At 34.2% G+C, this 19095-nt stretch overlaps 1 protein-coding gene across 1 annotated transcript in view; it reads left to right on the forward strand.

Annotated features, from left to right (window-relative positions):
* Window positions 1-19095, forward strand: part of ADGRA3 (adhesion G protein-coupled receptor A3) — a 175040-nt gene that overhangs the window by 94742 nt on the left and 61203 nt on the right. The window contains exons 9-10 of the mRNA XM_044681394.1: window positions 5143-5344; window positions 9306-9461. Coding sequence (XP_044537329.1) covers window positions 5143-5344; window positions 9306-9461 — 358 coding nt within the window. The remainder of the gene's footprint in view (window positions 1-5142; window positions 5345-9305; window positions 9462-19095) is intronic.

A 19095-nucleotide genomic window follows, 5' to 3' on the forward strand; every position in this document is an offset into this window, starting at 1 on the left:
GCAATGGAGGTCAAGTGACTTGCCCAGGGTCACACAGCTGGGAAGTGTCTGAGGCCCGGTTTGAACCTAGGACCTCCTGTCTCTAGTCCTGACTCTCACTCCACTGAGCTACCCAGCTGCCCCTGATGAGTATATTTTTAAAACCATCAGGAATCATTATCTGTAATGGTGATGATTTAGAAGCCTTCCATATAAGATCAAGAATAAAACAAGGATGCTCAGTATTGCTAATTTTCTTTCTTATTGTACTAGAAATTGTAGCTAACAATAATTGATGAAAAAGAAATTCAATAATTGAATGTATCAGAATTGTCAAAGAGGTCATAAAACTTTCCTTGCTGAAGATTATAAATATAGAAAATCCTGGAGATTCAACAAAATTTAATCGTAACTAAAATTTGTCAAATTAGGATATAAAATAAATGAACATGTCATTAGCATTTTTATATATCACTAATAATATATTCCAGGAAGAGATAGTAAGATAACCTATTTAAATTAAACTATAGAGAAAATATAATACCTAGCAGTATATCTTCCAAAAGAAATCCAGAAACTATATGACCATTGTTAAAAAAAATGTTTTTTATACAAATAAAGTTATATTTAAATAATGGAGAAATACTAATTGTTCATGTGTGGTCAGAGCTAATATAATTAAATGATAATCCTACCAAAGCTAATCTACTTACTCAATGCTATCCCAATTAAATTTGCTAGACTATTGAAAAAAATTGAAATGAAAAAATAATAAAATTCATTTGGAAAAATAAAAGGTTAAGAATATGAAAGGAAATTAAAAAATTTTAAGGAAGCAGTGCCAACAATTCACATTTCATACTATATTGTAAAGTAGTGATTATCAAAACTATGGTACTGGCTAAGAAATTGTAGATCAGTGGAATGAAATAGTCATACAACAAACATCTTTAAATTATAGTAACTTTTATTTGACAAAGATAAATTTCCAAGTTTTTGGAGTAAAAGTTTACTATTTGATAAAAATTATTGGGAAAATTGGAAAGCAGTTTAGCAGAAACTAGATTTAGACCAATTTCTTACATCATTTACCAAGAAAGGTAAAAATGAATATGTGAACTAAGTATAAAAGAAGATAGTATAAGTAATTTAGAAGAACAGGGAACATATAATGGCTATTAGATTTATGGACGGGAGAAAAATTTATGAACAAACAAGTGATAGAAAACAATGTGAAGTATAAAATGGATAATTTTGAATACATTAAATTGAAAAGATTTTGTACATATGAAGGTAATGTCAGGATTAGATGGAAAACAATAAGTTGTGAAAAAAATTCATAGATAGTTTCTTGTAGAAGCTTAATATCTGAAATATGTAGAGAAATTTTTAAATATATAAGAATGTGAGCCATTTCCCACTTGATAAAGAGTCAAAAGATATAGACAGTTTAGGATGGGGAATTCAGAAGGTTATACACACACACACAGAAATATGTGTGTATATAACATTAAATGAATTGCTGTAAATCATTATTAATTAGAGAAATGCAAATCAAAACAACTGAGATGTCACACCTATCAAATTTAGTAAAATGATAATAGGACAAAATGACAGATGTTGGAGGGGATATTTGTAAAAAATCATACCTATTATTTTGTTAGCTTAGGTATTATAGATTTTAAAAAGGTAGCAAATATTTAATTCTAGCAAGTATTGTTAACAATAAAAGGTGTTATTTGCTTAAAAAAAAAAGACGACTCGATAAGCTATATGTCCATATGGTACTGTACCATCTTCAGTTGCTACCTTTATTATAGGCCTTGCCTGATCCTACTCCTTTCTTTTCCTCTTCCTTGACTCCTGTCCACCATTTGTTGGTGTTTTCTCTCTCATGAAAGTGTTTTGTATATATTTCCTAGCTATTCATTGGTGTACATACTATTTTCTTTCCAGTAAACAATAAGTTCCTTGTGGGCAGTGACTTTTCATATTTATTATTTTATCCCCAGTTGCAAGCACAATGCCATATATATAGGTGGTATTTTTGTTGAATAGGATAGATTATATTTATTTTCTCCTTAATTTTCTTGGGTTTCAACTGATTATTAGTCATCTTTGATCTTTCATTTCTAATTCATAGACTGTTTCCCTTGGCAAGAGAATAGACAAAATAAGACTTGAATTTTCCTTCTTTGTCTTTATCTTTAGTTATCATTGCCCTTTCAAATAGATTTAGTAACCCTTTATCTTTTTTAGACCTTGCTCTTTTCAGACTCAGTATAATTATTTTTAAATCCTTTTTTGTTTTTTATAGCTTTTCCACCCAGTCTCTTCTCTTCACTCATTCTGAGCTTTATTGTTTTGACACTATTCTTGTAAGAACATTCCCTGATTTTTGGGGTCATTCTTCATTAGTTCCCTTTTCTTCTATCCTCAGTCCTGGTCTTTTTCATATCTAAGTTGATTAATAAATTCCCAGTTCTTTCAAACTGATCTCTTTAGACCACTTCTCTTTTGCCTTTCTCATTAGAATTGATTCATTTTGGAGCTTCAGAATGTGATTTATGTTTCCCATTCTCTGTGGGTTGAATTTTGATGTAGGATTTTAGACATTGTATCCATCTTAGGCATTCTTTGAATTTCTTTATCCTAGAATTTGAGCCACATTAGGCTTATTTTTCTTTTCTCAATTCTGTTATGAATTCTTCCATGGAATGGTAGCTACTCCTACCCTCTGAGCCCCATCTTATTTTAGCAGCCAGCTTCTCCTTGTTAGTTAAAATATGATCCAGAATAGTGGTTTCCTTTCCCATTTGCCCATGCTTTAATTATGTAGTTATCAGTGTAAGCCTGGAATTTATTAGTTTCTTTGCCTTCGATTCCTCTTAAATGAGAAGTAATCTTGAACAAGTTGAATTTGGTTTTCCTTTGTAGGTGAAAGACTTTCTTTTGGTTTTTTGTTTGAGTTTAAGGTTCTCAGGTTTGACTTTTTTTTTGATGAGTTAAACTTGTTGTTTTCTCCCTGATATCTTAGTAATTATTTTGATGTATAATTTACCCTCCATTTCCAAGGATTCTTGGAAGTTCTCAAAGATATTCAACCATTTTATTTTATAAAGTTTTCCTGGTAGATGTATAATTCCATATTCTGTCTTCAAATTATTTACCATAAGTAGGATTCTTCCAGTGTTACTGTATTTTGAGTCTGTTTTGGCAAATGTTCTGTGTTCTATATGTTTCATTTGTAAATTTGTGTTTCTCTTTCAAGGGTAGCTGTTGTTTTGGAGAGATTTTCTGTTTTACTATCTAAATTGTCTACTTTCTGGCTTAAGCTTAAAATTCTTCTTGATGACTCTTTAATTTCTGGTGTTCTATCTATCGTTATTTCCAAATTTTATTATTTCTTGTGGGAACTATTTTGTTCATTTTTTACTTTGTTTCTTTTTTCTTTATCTTTATTTTTTTGGTTGGCATCATCCTGTTGATATTGCTTTCATCATGGATTTTTGAGGCACTTCAGCCTATATAGAATATATTTATTCATTGCCTTGTAGCTTTTTCTGAATTGTTTGTTCATTTTCTCTTCTGTATCAGTTTCGTTGCTGACTTTTTTGAATTGGGATTGGATTTTTTCCCAGCCTTTCACTTTACTTTGTTACCAAAAGCCATTTCTATTTTAGATAGCATTATATCCATTTCCAAACTGAATCCTTATCCCAACCACTACTGCATGCTTTCTCCCATCTGTGTCATCAGAACCATGCAACTGCACTAATTTTAATGTGTGTGTCTACTTGTTGATTTTGGGTCATATCTGTCTTCAAGAAATGACTACTTTTATTATTTTTCATTTTAATCCATTCAAATTGTTCTGGTCCAGACCTGAATCAGGTCATTTGGATAGTTCCGACTGAAGCTTTGAACAAAACATGACATTCATAGATGATCTAATATTTAGCAGCACTTACTTAGTAATAGCATGGAAAGGATCCAGCATGTCTCTAGTTCAGGAGATGTAACTGAGTTCATTTCCATACAGAAATGTGCCTGGTTCTGAGGTGATATTGAAAACCAACTCGTCATGGGTTTGCCCTTGTTGTATGCCCTTTGTGACTTGGAAAGCTGTGTTAAAGGCTTGAATGCGTTAAAAATAGTTCCTAAATTCTTTTGCTTATCACTGGCATTATTTGCTAAATATTTTTCCCTTTTCTAGCAACCAGAGTTTACATAGATTTACCTGCTTTTTCTTCCTCACTCAGCTAATAGAATATTTGCATTTTGCCTTCCTAAAATTAGAAGTTGTATTTATGTTGTCACAAGTCATGAAATATCTACTTGATTGCTATTATGTGCAAGATTTCGGACTAAGAATTGAAGATATAAAGATGGATATGACACAGGGACAATTTTGAAAGCAGTTAGTGACTTGCCTACAGTTGCTCCACACAGATTACAAGTTTGAACCTAGGGCTTCATCTAGTCACCTAAATCAGTGCTATTTGTCATGATAATTATATATTCTGCCTAATTTAATTGATTTCAAAGCTTTTAGACTAATAAAAGATTATTTTTTTCTAGATGATTATCTTTTTTTTTTTTGTTTTGTCAGGAGACCTTTTAGAAATTTTGTTGACCCTGGGGGTGGTGGTGATGCCTCTAGTCGAGGCTCAGGCTCATGGATTGCTTGAGTTCAGGAGTTCTGAGTTGTAGTGGGCTTGGCCTTTTGGATGTCTGCCCTAAGACCAGCACCAGTGTGATGAGTGTCTGCTAGGAGGGAGCTTTTGGCAGAGGTTTGTGGAGTTGGGGCAAAATGGCTCGGGTTACAGACAGCAAGTCAAAGCCCATCAGGGCCAATGAGCTTGTGAGTGCCAGTATCCTTCCAGCCAAGGGGAGAGAGACTCGGACTTTCCTCCTCTTTTCCTTCCCTGCCGCCATTTATTCTTTTGGACCTGTATTAGAATTCATTCTATTTAAAAATATTAAAATGAGTATAACACAGCTTGAGTACAAAGGTAGCCAAAGTGATTTTATTGTGTTTTTTTTCATTTTTCTTGTACTGAGTTCTAAAATGATTTTTATTTGTTGTCATAGTGCTTGATTTTCTTCATTTCTACCCTTGTCATGTAAATTTCTTTTAATCTTTTGCCTTCCACTCTCTAGGTGGCCTAGAACATTGGCAGGCTTTACTGCCTACCTGCTGTGTCCTCGTAACACTCCCGGCAGTGGTATATATCCCGGAAACCCACAGGATGAGAGAAAAGCTTCCCGCAGTTGTGAGAGAGGGGGCTTTTGGGCAAAAGATAACTATTCCCGATGCCAGTATGCAAATGATGTTACCCGAGTTCTGTATATGTTTAATCAGGTAACTGGTGTATTTTACATTAAAGCTTATAGAGGATTTTCATCCAATCCAAGTAAATAAGAATTTCTACAAATGTGTTTATGGTACTTATGATCTGACCACATGTATTTCTTACAACTCGACTTTTCTTCTCATTGATCTCCATATATGATATGTGATAAACTTCAGCATCCTTCCTGAAGTACTTTCCTTTTTCACCTCTGCTCCTATAATTCTTACTTTCCTACAAAGGTCAGCTCAGTTGTCACCTTATGCCTGACTTTCCACACCCAGCTGCCAATGCCACCTCCTCAAAATTATCCCTGCCCCCAGAACACAGGTACATACATGGCCTGTGGTTCCCAGTCAGCTTCAGAGACCATTTCCCCTGGTTTTTGTTGTTTCCACAGCTTCTGAAAGGAGGTTTGGCACATGGCAGATACTTAGGAAAATCCTATTTATAGATGATATTAATAATAATGAATTTTTTGATGAGAAAAAGTTTTTTTCCCTACTGCCTGTCTGGGCCTCAATTACATTTCTGAATGAGGTTCCATCAGTTCAGTTCAGTGGAGTGCTGCTGTTCATATACAAATTGCTCTCTCTAATGGGTAAAATCCTAATGTTGATCCAATACCTTAGAGTGGATGTAAAATTTTCTTTAAAAAGAAACAATTTTTTTCATGCTATCTGAAAATTCTCAATCTAGAATATTTTTCCCTCTCTGAAGTTAAATATTTTCTTACTATAAAATTCCCAAATGTTTAAATGCAATTATATCTCAGTAGATTCAACATTTTTAAAGATCAATATAATTTGATTTATGTATAGGTCTCCTTGCTATGGACCTATTTTGAAAATATTTCAAGCTTCTGTAATACCTATGAAACCCTACTCTCAAACATTCATAAATAAAGCATAGGGCAAATCATTTTATTTAGACTAGGAAGGAGAAGGTCTTTTGCTCTTCAAAAAGTTATTCAGTGGGTTTGGTTGTTTTACTGTATGTCCTTGAATGTTAGCTTTTTTCAAAACAATTAGTTTTAATGGAGTGAAATTTGGTGCAACAACTTTTGAAACAGAATATCTTCAGGAACTACAGAATTAATGTACTTGCTCTTTATCTGCACTGTCTAAAAGACAATAGACATTGGTTTAGTTATAAACAGCCAGTTCTTTTTAATTTTGTAAGAATTCTTCCTTTCAAACCAACTTCTAATGTAGACTTTCTTATTTTTTTTTTAAACTAGCACTTTTATCCACTCAGACAGGAAATCTTGGAGTTGACTTGGTCTCCTCTTTCATCTCTTCTTCATGTTCAGTCATTTGATGAGTCTTGTTACTTTAATTTTCTCACTGCCATAATCCTTGTTTAGACTCTTACTATTTTTCTTGTGGATTTTTGCAGTACCCTCTAAATCTTTGTGTTCTCACAAAACACAGACTTCAAGACATCTCCAGATTAATATTCCTATAGTACCTCTTTGGTTATGTGTCTCTCTAGTTCAAAAATAGTCAATGATTACCTACAAGATGAAGTTAAAATTCCTTAGTTGAATATTCAGATCCCCACTTTACCTGTCTAGCTTTTTATTTCTTAAAAGATTCTTCAATCCTAATAAAAATAATTCATTTATTATTCTACCCTCTTCCCTATATATCTTCCATTTTTTTATTTATATATCATTATTCAAACTATCTCTTTTTTTTTTTATGCTGCCTTTTGTATACCTGAACTCAGAAAACCCCATCCTGTCTGTTTTCAGGGACCAGCTCTTGTCACACACACTATGAAACCTTGCTATAGGGCCCTAAGAAACATTCCATCAGAGAAAGTTTGTCTCTAGCTTACAAATTGTTAAATTATGATGTCTGGAGCTTAGATGATTCCCCTTCCATGAAAGAGCTCATATCCAACTGAGACAGGATTCCTAATACAAATGAGGTAAAACTTCTGCTTCAGTAAATCCAGGATCCCTGTAAGCCTGGAATTGGAATTTCAGTAAGTCCAAGAGGGGAGGCTGCTCTTGCCAAGAAACCTTCATCTGTAAAGCATATATCAGAAAACAAAAAACAAAAAAAACAAAAGTAGCTTTTAACATTGACTTCTGCACAATCTTTACCATACCATCCTCCCTTAACTTCTCTAGTCTCAACTATAGTCTGTTAACTACTCATATCTACTGGAGTATACTGGAGCCATATGGAAGAGCCAATTGTTAAATTTTTTTTTTCTCAGCATTTATACCTCAGAAATCTGCAAGCTACAAATCAATACTTGATTTATTGTTATGTTTCTTGTTTAGATTTGAGATGATGGAAAAAATGTTAATATTTCTTTTAAAACTTAAAAGTGTACCTCATTTATTGGTTGTTAAAGATTTACCAGCATAACCTTTCATGTCTGCCAGTTGTTCCATGTTTTGATTTCTGCCAACAGTTTTCATCACATTGTCTTTCTGTTCTTATAAAAAGTTCCTGACTCTATTCTTGATTGCCATATTGCCCCAAACAATGGAATTGGCCATTCCTGGCTTATGTTTCTTCTTGACTGAGAAATGACCTTGTTGTCCCTGAACTTGCCCAGCCAAACACTAGTAACATAGTCAGTATTTTTTTTTACCTAAAGATATACTAATCTTATTCTTGAATATTCATCAGTGACACCTTCTGTGTCTGAGGGAACCATTGTTTGCTAGAGGGAGTATCCTTATCTTGGTTAATTAACCCTGCCAGAAATTCATATTCCCTCCTAAAAGGGTTTCTTTTTTTCTAAAACCCTGTAGCACTTGGTTTGTATCACTCATTAGGTACTTATATTGCCTTGCTTCATAGTTCTTGTATTCTTAAAAAGTCTTTGGTTTCTGGGATTATTTATATTTTCACATAGTTTTATGGTTTACATAACATAAAGAACCATTTGTACCAATAAGGAATTTTCAAAAGAAAAATTGCAATCAATAAGAAAAATATACTCTAAATCACCTATAGTTTATAATATACAAGTTAAAATAACTAAAGTTTCATTTTGTACTTTTTACTTAGCAACAATAGCAAGAGATGGAAATAGTTGATTCTGGAAAGAATTTTGGAAAACAGACATGCTGATGATACATACTTTTGGTTGGGTTATAAAATACCTAAACTTTCTAGATTTCAGTTTGGATATGTTCTTGAAAAGTGAATAAGATGCTTTATACTATTTGACTCAATGATCCTATTATGCATAAAATAACCCTAATCAGGTCAAAGAAAGAAACTAAATTTCTAGAACATATTAAGATTCTTACAGTAGTCTTGGTGGTTATAAAATTTTTGAAAAAAAAAGTGAGTGATCATTAGTTGGGGAATGTCTGAAAAAAAACCTATCATATTTATATTAATATTGGAATAGTATTATTAAATAAAAAATAAACCACTTGAGGAAATTGGAAAAACTGGGAAGATTTGTGTGAACTGATTCTGAAGAAAATTAGCAGAATAGGACAGTATATACAGTGACTACACAGATGTAAATGAAAAAGTAAGAGGGAGTTAAATTCTGAGTAATTAAAAACAATTAAAGTTTATATATGAACAAATATAATATACCTCCTTTCATAGCTACTAAAATAGGCAGAACTACTAGGACAAAATATTGTGTATGTCAGATTGATTTGCTACATAAGATATTTTTACTTTTTCTTTGTCCCAAAGGTGATTTAGAGGGGCTTGAGAAATGACTGATGTCAAGGCAAAATGCATCAGCAAAACAGATTTTTAAAACAAACAATAGTTTCTTATTTTCCAAAGGCTCAGCATATTAACCTTATTTATCCTACAAGCATAAAGTTATTGATCATAGTAAGTAAATTATATAGCGTTTTCTTGTCATGCCATTTTTGGAACTGAAAGGCAAGAACTAAACTTTATTTTAATGCTATAGTAGTGTTTTTCTTGTCATTGTTGAATAGTTAAATATATTATTTCCTTTTTTATTTAGATGCCCCTCAATCTTACCAATGCTGTGGCTACAGCGAGGCAGCTTTTGGCTTACACTGTGGAGGCAGCAAATTTCTCTGACAAAATGGATGTTGTATTTGTGGCTGAAATGATAGAAAAGTTTGGGAGATTCACCAAGGAGGAAAAATCAAAAGAGGTATTTTTCTTCTTAAACTATTTAAAAGTATAAATGAGAAATGTAGCACTTAAATTTTAAAACTTCTTTTACATATAGTTATTAATTTTATTTTTAAAAAATTAATGTTATTAATCTTGAGTTTAAACAAGTAGTAAACTTTAAATTCTAAAGTTTTACTTGTTGAAGAAATGTCATGCTTATCACAGCCAACAGATTTCAAGAATTATTTGACTCACCAATGTAAGGGGGAAAAGGAAGTTTTGGGTTGAATATATTAAAAGATTAGGTCACCAGGGGATCAATCCCCAATTAAAGAGTAACCTCAAATTAAAATGACTTTTATGGAGATTTATTTACAAATGAGAAGAGGAAGAAGAAATAAGTAAATAAGAATCTAACACAACAGGTAATTTCCTCTGATCCCCTAGTTCAGGGATCGGCAATGTATGGTCTCGAGTCATATCTGGCTCTTTTGAGGGCCAGATATGGCTTTTTCTGCAGGAGCCATAAAGTCAATTTTTTTTTCAGGTGCTGTTACAGGAGCGCACACTGTGATCACTGTACAACTGTCACGAAATTACATTTTAAAAAATGTGACGTTTATGGCTCTCATGGCCAAAAAGGTTGCCAACCCCTGCCTTAGTTAATCCAGGTAGATCTAATTAACCCTCAGCTGAGAGAAATCCAGCCTCAGTTCCAAGACCGGTAACTCAGAGGCCCAGAGGTGAATGAAGCAAAAGCTTCAGTCACAGAGTCTCTTTGAAAGGGAAGTTCCTTTTCAGCTAGATTCAGTCTTAACATTCACCATATGGAAGTCCTGTCAGGAACCAGAAGAGCTCCTTCAGCTCCCATTCACAAACCAGAAGAGTGAGCCCAGCTGACTGAGGTCTCTTTCTAAAGGGGCCTCTTTTGCGTCACTTCCTGTGGCCTCCTCTTAGTTTACATGTCCAACCACAACAGATGCTTTTCTTAGGACTGCCCAGGAGGCAGTCAGTAATTTCTGATTTTTTACTCTAGCACATATTGGTTACAGACCACCCAAAGTGGAGATGTTTTCACCTTTGGTGATTAAATCTAAAGATGGGCAGTGTAGATTTAATTTAATTATCAAAGCAACTCACAAAGTACTCTAACATTGTCATAGAAGAAGCTGAGAAACCAATATTAGTACAGCCATGCCTCATGTGTGAAAACAGTGATGTCTCATTTGTTTTCATAAGATTTCTGTCTTCATTCACTTGCTGTCTATCTGCCTTACCATGGATTTTCAGCATTGAAAGTATATGGTAGATTGTGTAAGTGTAAAATCCTCAAAAAAAGAAACCTTAATTAAGGAAGCTTTTGAAATTTGAAGTCACATTCCTATATTTTAAGAAGTTTACGTGGAACTTTGTTACTTTTGAAAGTATGTGATTTTAATTAGGTCTTTTGAATACTGATATGTACTCATTAAAATAACATTGTTTGTTAAAACATAAGTCTAGGGACAGAGAGGGAATTTAGAAGTTACCCTCTCAATAACATTTTATAGGTGTGAAAATTAAGGAAGGGACAGAAAAATTAAGTGATTTGATTTAAGTCACACAGTAATTTAATGGCAGGGCTTGCCCTAATTAAAGGTTTACTAACTATTATTTAGCTATATTTCTCCTATGGCTAGAAGAATTTCATCTATCAAATAACCTAGGTAAATTTTATAGCAGAGAAATGCTAAAAATATAATTTCTGTATATTTCTATAATTGTTATAGCCCTTTCCTCCTTTCTCTAAGCATTTTGGGATCCATATCTGGATCAAAGGGTCTGCATAGTTTTATAGCTTTTTGGCTGTGGTTCTTTATTGCTCTCCAGAATGGTTGTATCAATTCACAGTTCCACCAGTGATATATTAGCACACTAATTTTCCCATGTCCCCTCCAAGATTTATAGTTTCCCTTTTTGAGCATATTATCCAATCTGATAGGTATGAGGTAGTATCTCAGACTTGTTTTAATTTGTATTTCTCTAATCCATAGTGATTTGGAACATTTTTTCTTACTATAGTTTAAGTTTCTTTCTCTGAGAACTACTTGTTGATATCCTGTGACCATTTATCAGTCGGGGAATACTTTGCATTACTATAAATTTGATTCACTTCTCTATAAATTTGAGAAATGAGTCCTTTGTCAGAAACACTTATTAATGAAAAATTTCCCCAATTTGTTGTTTTCCATCTAATCCTACTTGCATTGGTTTTATTTGTACAAACCCTTTTTAAATTTAATGCAATCAAAATGATCCACTTCATTTTTTTTGCTATGTTCTCTATGTCTCGTTTGGACATAAACCCACTCCTTTTTCATAAGTCTTTATAGGTAAACTTTTTCATGCTTCCCTTATTCGTTTCTGGTATCACCCTTTATTTTCTAGATTGAGCATCTATTTTGACTTTACCTAGGTGGATGGTGTGAGATATTGGTCTTTGCCTAGTTCCTGCCTCACTGTTTTACAGTTTTTCCAGTAGTTTTTCTCAAATAGTGAATTATTCCCCCTATAACTTGCATCTTTAGATTTATCAGACTCTAGGTTACTATGGTATGTGTCAACTACCTAACCTGATCGATCCACTACTCTATTTCTTATCCATTTTCTTGATGAATAGCACTTTATGGTATAGTTTGAAATCAAGTTCTATGTATCATTTGGTTTTTTTGATTGGTATGACACGGAATAAATAAGTTAATGTAGGTAGAATTGTCATTTTTATTACATTACCTTGGCCTACTGAGAAAAGGGAAAATGCAAGAAGATATAAATATAAGATTTTGCATGGAATGAAAGGTGTCAGAGAGTCTAGGAAGAGAGAAGGCTGGATGTTGAAGTTGGCAGTTGGACTAGGAACTCTGAAACAGCCCTGAGGGGGAGAACCTTGGGAGCAGTACTTGGGTACAGAGCTCCTGGACTTTTGGTCTCCTGATCCTGGTGTAGAGTATCCTATTTATTGGTTTTGTCTTCTGGCCTGTTTGAGAGACTCCTGCCAGCATTTCCTGTTCTAAGTAACAACTGTCTGATCTACATTGGAAGAAAACCTCAGCTTGAGTGAAGTGACCTGATACACTGCCTTCACAGGCTTAGCCTGTGTCTGGAGTAACCCAGGCCATTGGGTTCCTTGATCTAGCAACTTGCTCTATTCATCAACCAAAACTGTGTGGAGGGCTATAGAGTTAAGTAGCTAGATTCAGGGAGGATTTTTGGGAATCTAAATAGAGAGGCAGAGTAGCTCCAACTTTGTTGGAGACTGAAGATACTCTTGTGGGTCAGTGAGTTCTGGGTTAAGTATAGTTTTTATTAGTAAAAGGAACCCCCCTAGCCCTCCATCCTTACCTGATCCTGATTATCTATTATATATTAAACTTGTTTTTACAAAATTCAAGAAAGTCAGATAGCTTTTATACAATTTCCAGGACAGAGGGTAGCCATCTTGCTCTCTGAGCCTGTCAGGATTCAACACCTACAGATGTGACTACATCACCTTTTTAATCAGTAAAACCCACCTCTTTTACTACCCATTAGCAATAGATATTTTTTAATTGTTTAGATCTGACTTTATGTGAAAAATGTTTTCAAATTGTGTTCATATAATTGCCGTTTTCTCCTTGTTGAGTCCCAGGGATTTTATAATGTTTAGAGTGATTTTTAAATGGGATTTCTCTTACTCTTGCTGCTGGACTTTGTTGATAATATATAGAAATGCTGATGATTTATGTGGATTTATTTGGTATTCTGCAACTTTACTAAAGTTACTAATTTTTTCAACTAATTTTTAGTTGATTCTCTAGGATTCTTTAAGTAGACCATCATATCATCTGCAAAGAGTGATAATTTAGTTTCCTCATTAAGTACTTTTAACTCCTTCCATTTCTTTATCTTCCCTTATTACTAAATCTAGCATTCTAGTACAATATTAAATAATTGTGGTGAAAATGGGCATCTTTGTTTAATTCCTGATCTTATTGGGAAGGCTCCTAACTTGTCCCAATTGTAGGTGACACTTGCTGATGGTTTTAGGTAGATACTACTTATTTTATTAAGGACTGACCCATTTATTCCTATGCTTTCTAGTGTTTTTAATTGGAATGGGTGTTGTATTTTGTTGAAGACTTTTTCTGCATCTATTGAGATAATCATGTGATTTATGTGATTTCAATTATGCTGATAGTTTTCTTAATATTAAAACAGCCTTGCATTCCTGGTATAAATCCTACCTGGTCATAGTGAATGGTCCTTGTGATATATTGTTATAGTCTCCTTGCTAGTATCTTATTTGAAATTTTTGCCTCTATATTCTTTAGTAAAATTGGCCTATACGTGTCTTTCTCAGTTTTTGTTGTTAGGCTTAAGAACCATATTTATTTTATAAAAAGAATTTGATAAGATTCCTTCTCTATTTTCTCTAATAGTTTATGTAGCATTGGGATTAATTGTTCTTTTAAATGTTTGATACAATTTACTTGTTCATATAGTTGATAGGTTTGTTGTGGTAAGTATATCCTTAGGGGCTTTTTATTGTCTACAGTTGTTTTAAATGGAATTTCCTTTTCTATCTCTTTCTGTTGTATTGTTGATAGTAAATAGAAATGCTGATGATTTAAGTGGGTATACGTTGCATCCGGCAACTTTGTTAACATTGTTAAATTGTTTCTGTTTTTTTTTTTTTTTGGTTGATTTTCTGTGATTTTCTAGGTATGCTATTATATCATCTTGTAAGTGTGATGGTTTTGTTTCTTCATTACTTCTTCATTACTGTTCCTTCAGTTTTCTTTTCTACCCTTAATTGCTATAGGTAGCATTTCTTGTACATATTAAATAGTAGTGGTGATAATGGCTATCCATGCTTCACTCTTGATCTTATTGGGAAGGGCTCTAGTTATTACCATTACAAATAATGCTTACTTACATTTTTAGACAAAATCTGTTTATCTCTTTAAGGAAAGTGCATTTTATTCCAATATTTTCTAATATTTTTATAAGTAATAGTTATATTTTGTCAGAGGCTTTTTCTGCATCTATTAAGATAATGACCATTCTTGTTATCCTTAGATAAAACCCACCTGATCATGGTTTATGGTCTTTGTGATATAACATTATAATCTCCTTACTAATATTTTATTAAAAATTTTTGCATCAATATTCATTAGGGATATTGGTCTTTGTCTCTATTTTATCTCTTCCTGGTTTAGGTATCAGTAGTATATTTGTGCCACAAAAGGGATTTGAAAGAAATTTTCTGAATAGTATTGGAGTTCATCGTTCTTCGAAAGTTTGGTAGAATTCACTTGTGTTTTCCTTGACCTGGGAATTTTTAAAATTTTGCTATAATAGTCCTGGGATGTTTTATTGTAGGGTCTTTTTCCAAAGGTGGTTGGTGGATTCTAAAAATTTCTATTTTCCTCTCTTGTTCAAGTATATCAGAGCAGTTTCCCTTGATGATTCCTTGTAATGTGATGTTTAGACTTTTATTTTTTGATCATAGCTTTTTGGTATTCCATGGTACTTAGATTGTATCTTCTGGATCTATTTCCAATTCAGTTGTTTTTTTTCTAGTGAGGTATGTCTTTTTTTCCCCTTTCTTTTGATTTTGTCTTCTTTCCTGATCTTTTATGGTATTTGTTAGTTTTAAAATTAATATTCAGTGCCTCCAAAGTAGGATATTTATAAGGATTTATTAAAAGCACAGGGAAAGAGTTCCAACTCTCACCCTCCACCAAGCTGCCTCCGGTCCAAAAGCCCCCGTGTCCACCTCAAAACACCCATTACAATACAGCCCCCAGTGCACCCCCCTTCCCCCCACGAACACCGACCACCAATATGAAAAGGCTTAAGGATTATGAGTATTGTTAAAGGGAGTTTGGATAATGTAGTTTAAAGGGGTACAAGGTCTTTTCAACGTTACATTCCCCCCTGTGATCCTTTGGGAGCCCAGTCTCCCCAATGGATCATGAAAACATAATCAAATTAATGTTTACAATAATTCAGAGATAAAAGGGAGAAAGAATAAAACCAATGTTTGGTGCATTGACAAAAAGCCATTTAGGGGGCAGTCCCCTCTCTGGCATAAAAGCGTCCATTCAAAATTAATACATTCAACCCCCGCAAGTTCAAATTTGCCATGTCTTGAAATTCACTCTGGATCTAATGGTGCAGTGTGTGGTCTCTGCAGGCATCTTCATGGAGCCTTCTGTATTCTGGGAGGTAGTCTTCTGTTCTAAATTAGGGTCAATTCAAGTCCAGTTTCACAGCAATAACAGTCCCCCCAGAGGAGAATAATTTTACATTCCCCCCTGAGGAAAATACAGGAATACACATGAGAATTACACGGGAATACATGGTCAAGACATGAGGTATATGAATCAATTTTCAAAACATCAGAGTCCAAAGAAAAACAAAAAAGAAAAAAAATAACCTCTGAGGGAAATATAGGATATTAAAAAAATGTGAAAGAAAAAAATTCTAGGAAAAAGAAAAAAAAATTCACAAATCAAGGCAGGTTCCTGTAGCAATCCATGTTCCATAAGCTTTGCAACAACAATAACTTACTAACCCAATTTAGCAGCCTGGACTACAGTAAGTTGTCACATCATGAAAGAAATAGAGAAAAGGAGACTAGATCTCGAGACAAATGGGAAATAGCATTTTCCGGTACAATCCTTTTCTTCACTTTCAGAGTTAATGGAGCCAGAACAATCGATGTCAAGTACTTGATATTGAATGTGGTACAAGGAAGTCCTACTTCTTAACATATGCTAAGTGTCACAACCTCGAGTCTCACACAGGATCAAGTCTTTGCGTAGAATGTCATCAATCCCTGTAGGATTAGTTTGGTGTTTTTCATTTCATGTGCTCATTTGGCACTTTGCAGGTCAAAACTCTGTGCTACTTTGTGGTTCAATTCTCTTTGGATTAGACATAGTCATTGAGCAAAAGTCTCATAATAATTAAATAACTAGTGGCAGGTTTCTGTAGTCCAAAGCTTTTTGGGTATAAATTTATATGCTAGGCAAATGGGCGTCTTAGCTCATTTTTATTGCAAAAATCAAAACAGTCAAAAGTCTACTTATGCTGGTGACATGATTCCAATGTAAAAAATGAGAGAAAAGAAAAAAAAGTCAAATACTATATTGCACATGTAGGAAGAAAAATAAAAAAATAAAAAAAATGTAGTTTACGCATTCACAGAGGTAAAGAATAGAGGTTAATTTTTAAAAATAAGTTTTATTCCTTCCTTAACTTGTCATGATCCACAGTGTGAGTGCAAATGAGGTAGACAAAGTGATGTGGGCTCAAATGAGGCTTACAAAGCAGTAATACATTAAAGAAAGTACAAAAGGAATTGACAAAAGGCACAAAATGTTTTGAAGGGCACATCAGGTCACTAATATATAGGTCACTAATACAGATAATTCTGTTTTGAGGTAGTATATGAATCATTCAAGTATAAGGATCAATCAAATAAAGTGCAACAAAATAGTACAAAATCCAGTAATAGAGCATTCTTGTCACAATAGTCAAATGCAATCAATAATCAAATATAATAGGTACAGGCAGTTGTAATTAGTACAGAAAATTATTCATTATCAATAGAGGGTACTCGTTTCACATGACTGCAATGAATCCATGAGTCCCTTTCCCCAATTTTAATGGCTGTTGGTGTAGTTAATAGGACCTGGAATTGTCCATCATAATCAGTTTCAGTTGAACCAGTACGTTTGAAATTCTTTTTGTACACACTATCACCTGGGTTCAAATCATGAAGCGAGAAGTCTAAGGGGTCTGCTTGAACAGCAGTTCCAGAGTCTTGGAGTTCTTGCAATTTTGTTTGTAATTGTCTGATATAAGTGGCAGTGGTTGTATCCCCTCCTAACAATGAAGTATAGGTAGGGTTAAATGGTTGTGCCTGAATAGGTGGATGTTCAAATAGTATCTCAAATGGTGAGATGTGTAAATCACCCCTGGGTCTGCTTCTGAGATTAAAAAAGGCCAGAGGTAGAATTTTAGGTCATTTTAAATGACTCTCAATGCATAATTTGCCAATCATAGTTTTAAATTCTTTATTCATCCTTTCAACTTGGCCGGAGCTCTGGGGATGATATGAAATTTAGGAGTTATCTCCAAACATGAATAAATTTGTTATAAGACTGAGTCAGTAAAGTGAGTTCCTTTATCAGAATCAATATGTGCCGGCAGGCCAAAACGAGGAATACTCTTTTTCAAAAGGACTTTGGCAAGAAAAGCTGCTGTGGCATGAGCAGTAGGAAATGCTTCAGGCCACCTGGTCAGTTGATCAACTATGATCAGACAAAATTTATAGTGTCCAGCTTTTGGTATAGAGATAAAATCAATTTGCAAATGGTCAAATGGTGTGTAAACTAGAGGACGTCCACAAAAGCTTTTTCTTGAAAAGTGTGCTGATTAAAGGCCTGGCAGGAAGGACAAGCTGTACATATTTTGGAGGCAATTATAGTTATTCCAGGTGCTATGTATACTCTTAACAGAGTCTACAATGCCTTGGGTGCCAAAATCGCCATGTTTATGGATGGAATGTGAAATTTGGTTATAGAAAGCCCTCAGGAGCATGGGCTTGCCTTCAGATGGCACCCATACTCCATTTATCTGTTTTGCTTTAAATCTCTGCTTCCATTTTCCCACTTAATTGTCATTATAGGAAAGGGATAGATCCAAATTATCAGTAATCATTAGTGGCATAATTAACTCGTGCCCTTCTAAAGCTGCTAGTTTGGCTGCAGTGTCTGCTTGATCATTTCCCCTGGAGACAGGGTCAGTGCTACCTGTGTGTGCAGAGCAGTGAACAACAGCTATGGCTTCAGGGAACAGGATGGTAGAAAGAAGTTCAGTGATAAGGTTTGCATTGGCAATACATTTTCCAAATGATGTTAAGAATCCCCTTTGAAGCCATAACATGCTAACAGCATGACATATGCCAAATGCGTAACAGGAGTCTATGTAAATTGTGACCCATTTATTCTGTGTAATGACACAGGCCTGTTTTACAGCTGTGAGTTCTGCACCTAGTGCACTTACATGTGAGGGTAAAGAAGCTGACCATAGAATATCCAATTCTGTAACTATTGCAGCTCCAGTATAGAGCACACCATCTCTCATATAACAAGAACCATCTGTAAATAATATTAAATTAACGATTGTCCAAAGGGGTGTCCAGTAAATTATTACGAAGTTTATCAACAGTGGACACAAAAGATGTACAATCATGTAAAGGTTCTCCAGAAATTGGCAAGTCAGGGAGCAAGGTTGCAGGATTAAGAGCTCCACAGCGTTTTAATATGATATATTCATTATTCAATAGGGTTATCTCATATCTCATAATCCTTTGATTGGTAAATGCCTTAGTTCTATGTCTTAATAACAATGCCTCTACCTCGTGCGGGCACATTATGGTCAGAGGGCATCCTAGTACCAAATCAGTAGATTTCGTCACTAATAAAGCCATGGCAGCTACTCCTTTAAGGCATGGTGGTGCTCCTGCAGCTACTAGGTCCAGCTGGGCTGAATGATAGGCTACTTGGCGTTGATCAGGTCCCAAATATTGAGTTAGAATACCTGAAGCTACCCCTTTTCTCTCATGGACATATAAAGTA

The sequence above is a fragment of the Gracilinanus agilis genome, chromosome 6 (genome assembly GCF_016433145.1).
Source record: "Gracilinanus agilis isolate LMUSP501 chromosome 6, AgileGrace, whole genome shotgun sequence".
Taxonomy (NCBI): Eukaryota; Metazoa; Chordata; class Mammalia; order Didelphimorphia; family Didelphidae; genus Gracilinanus; species Gracilinanus agilis.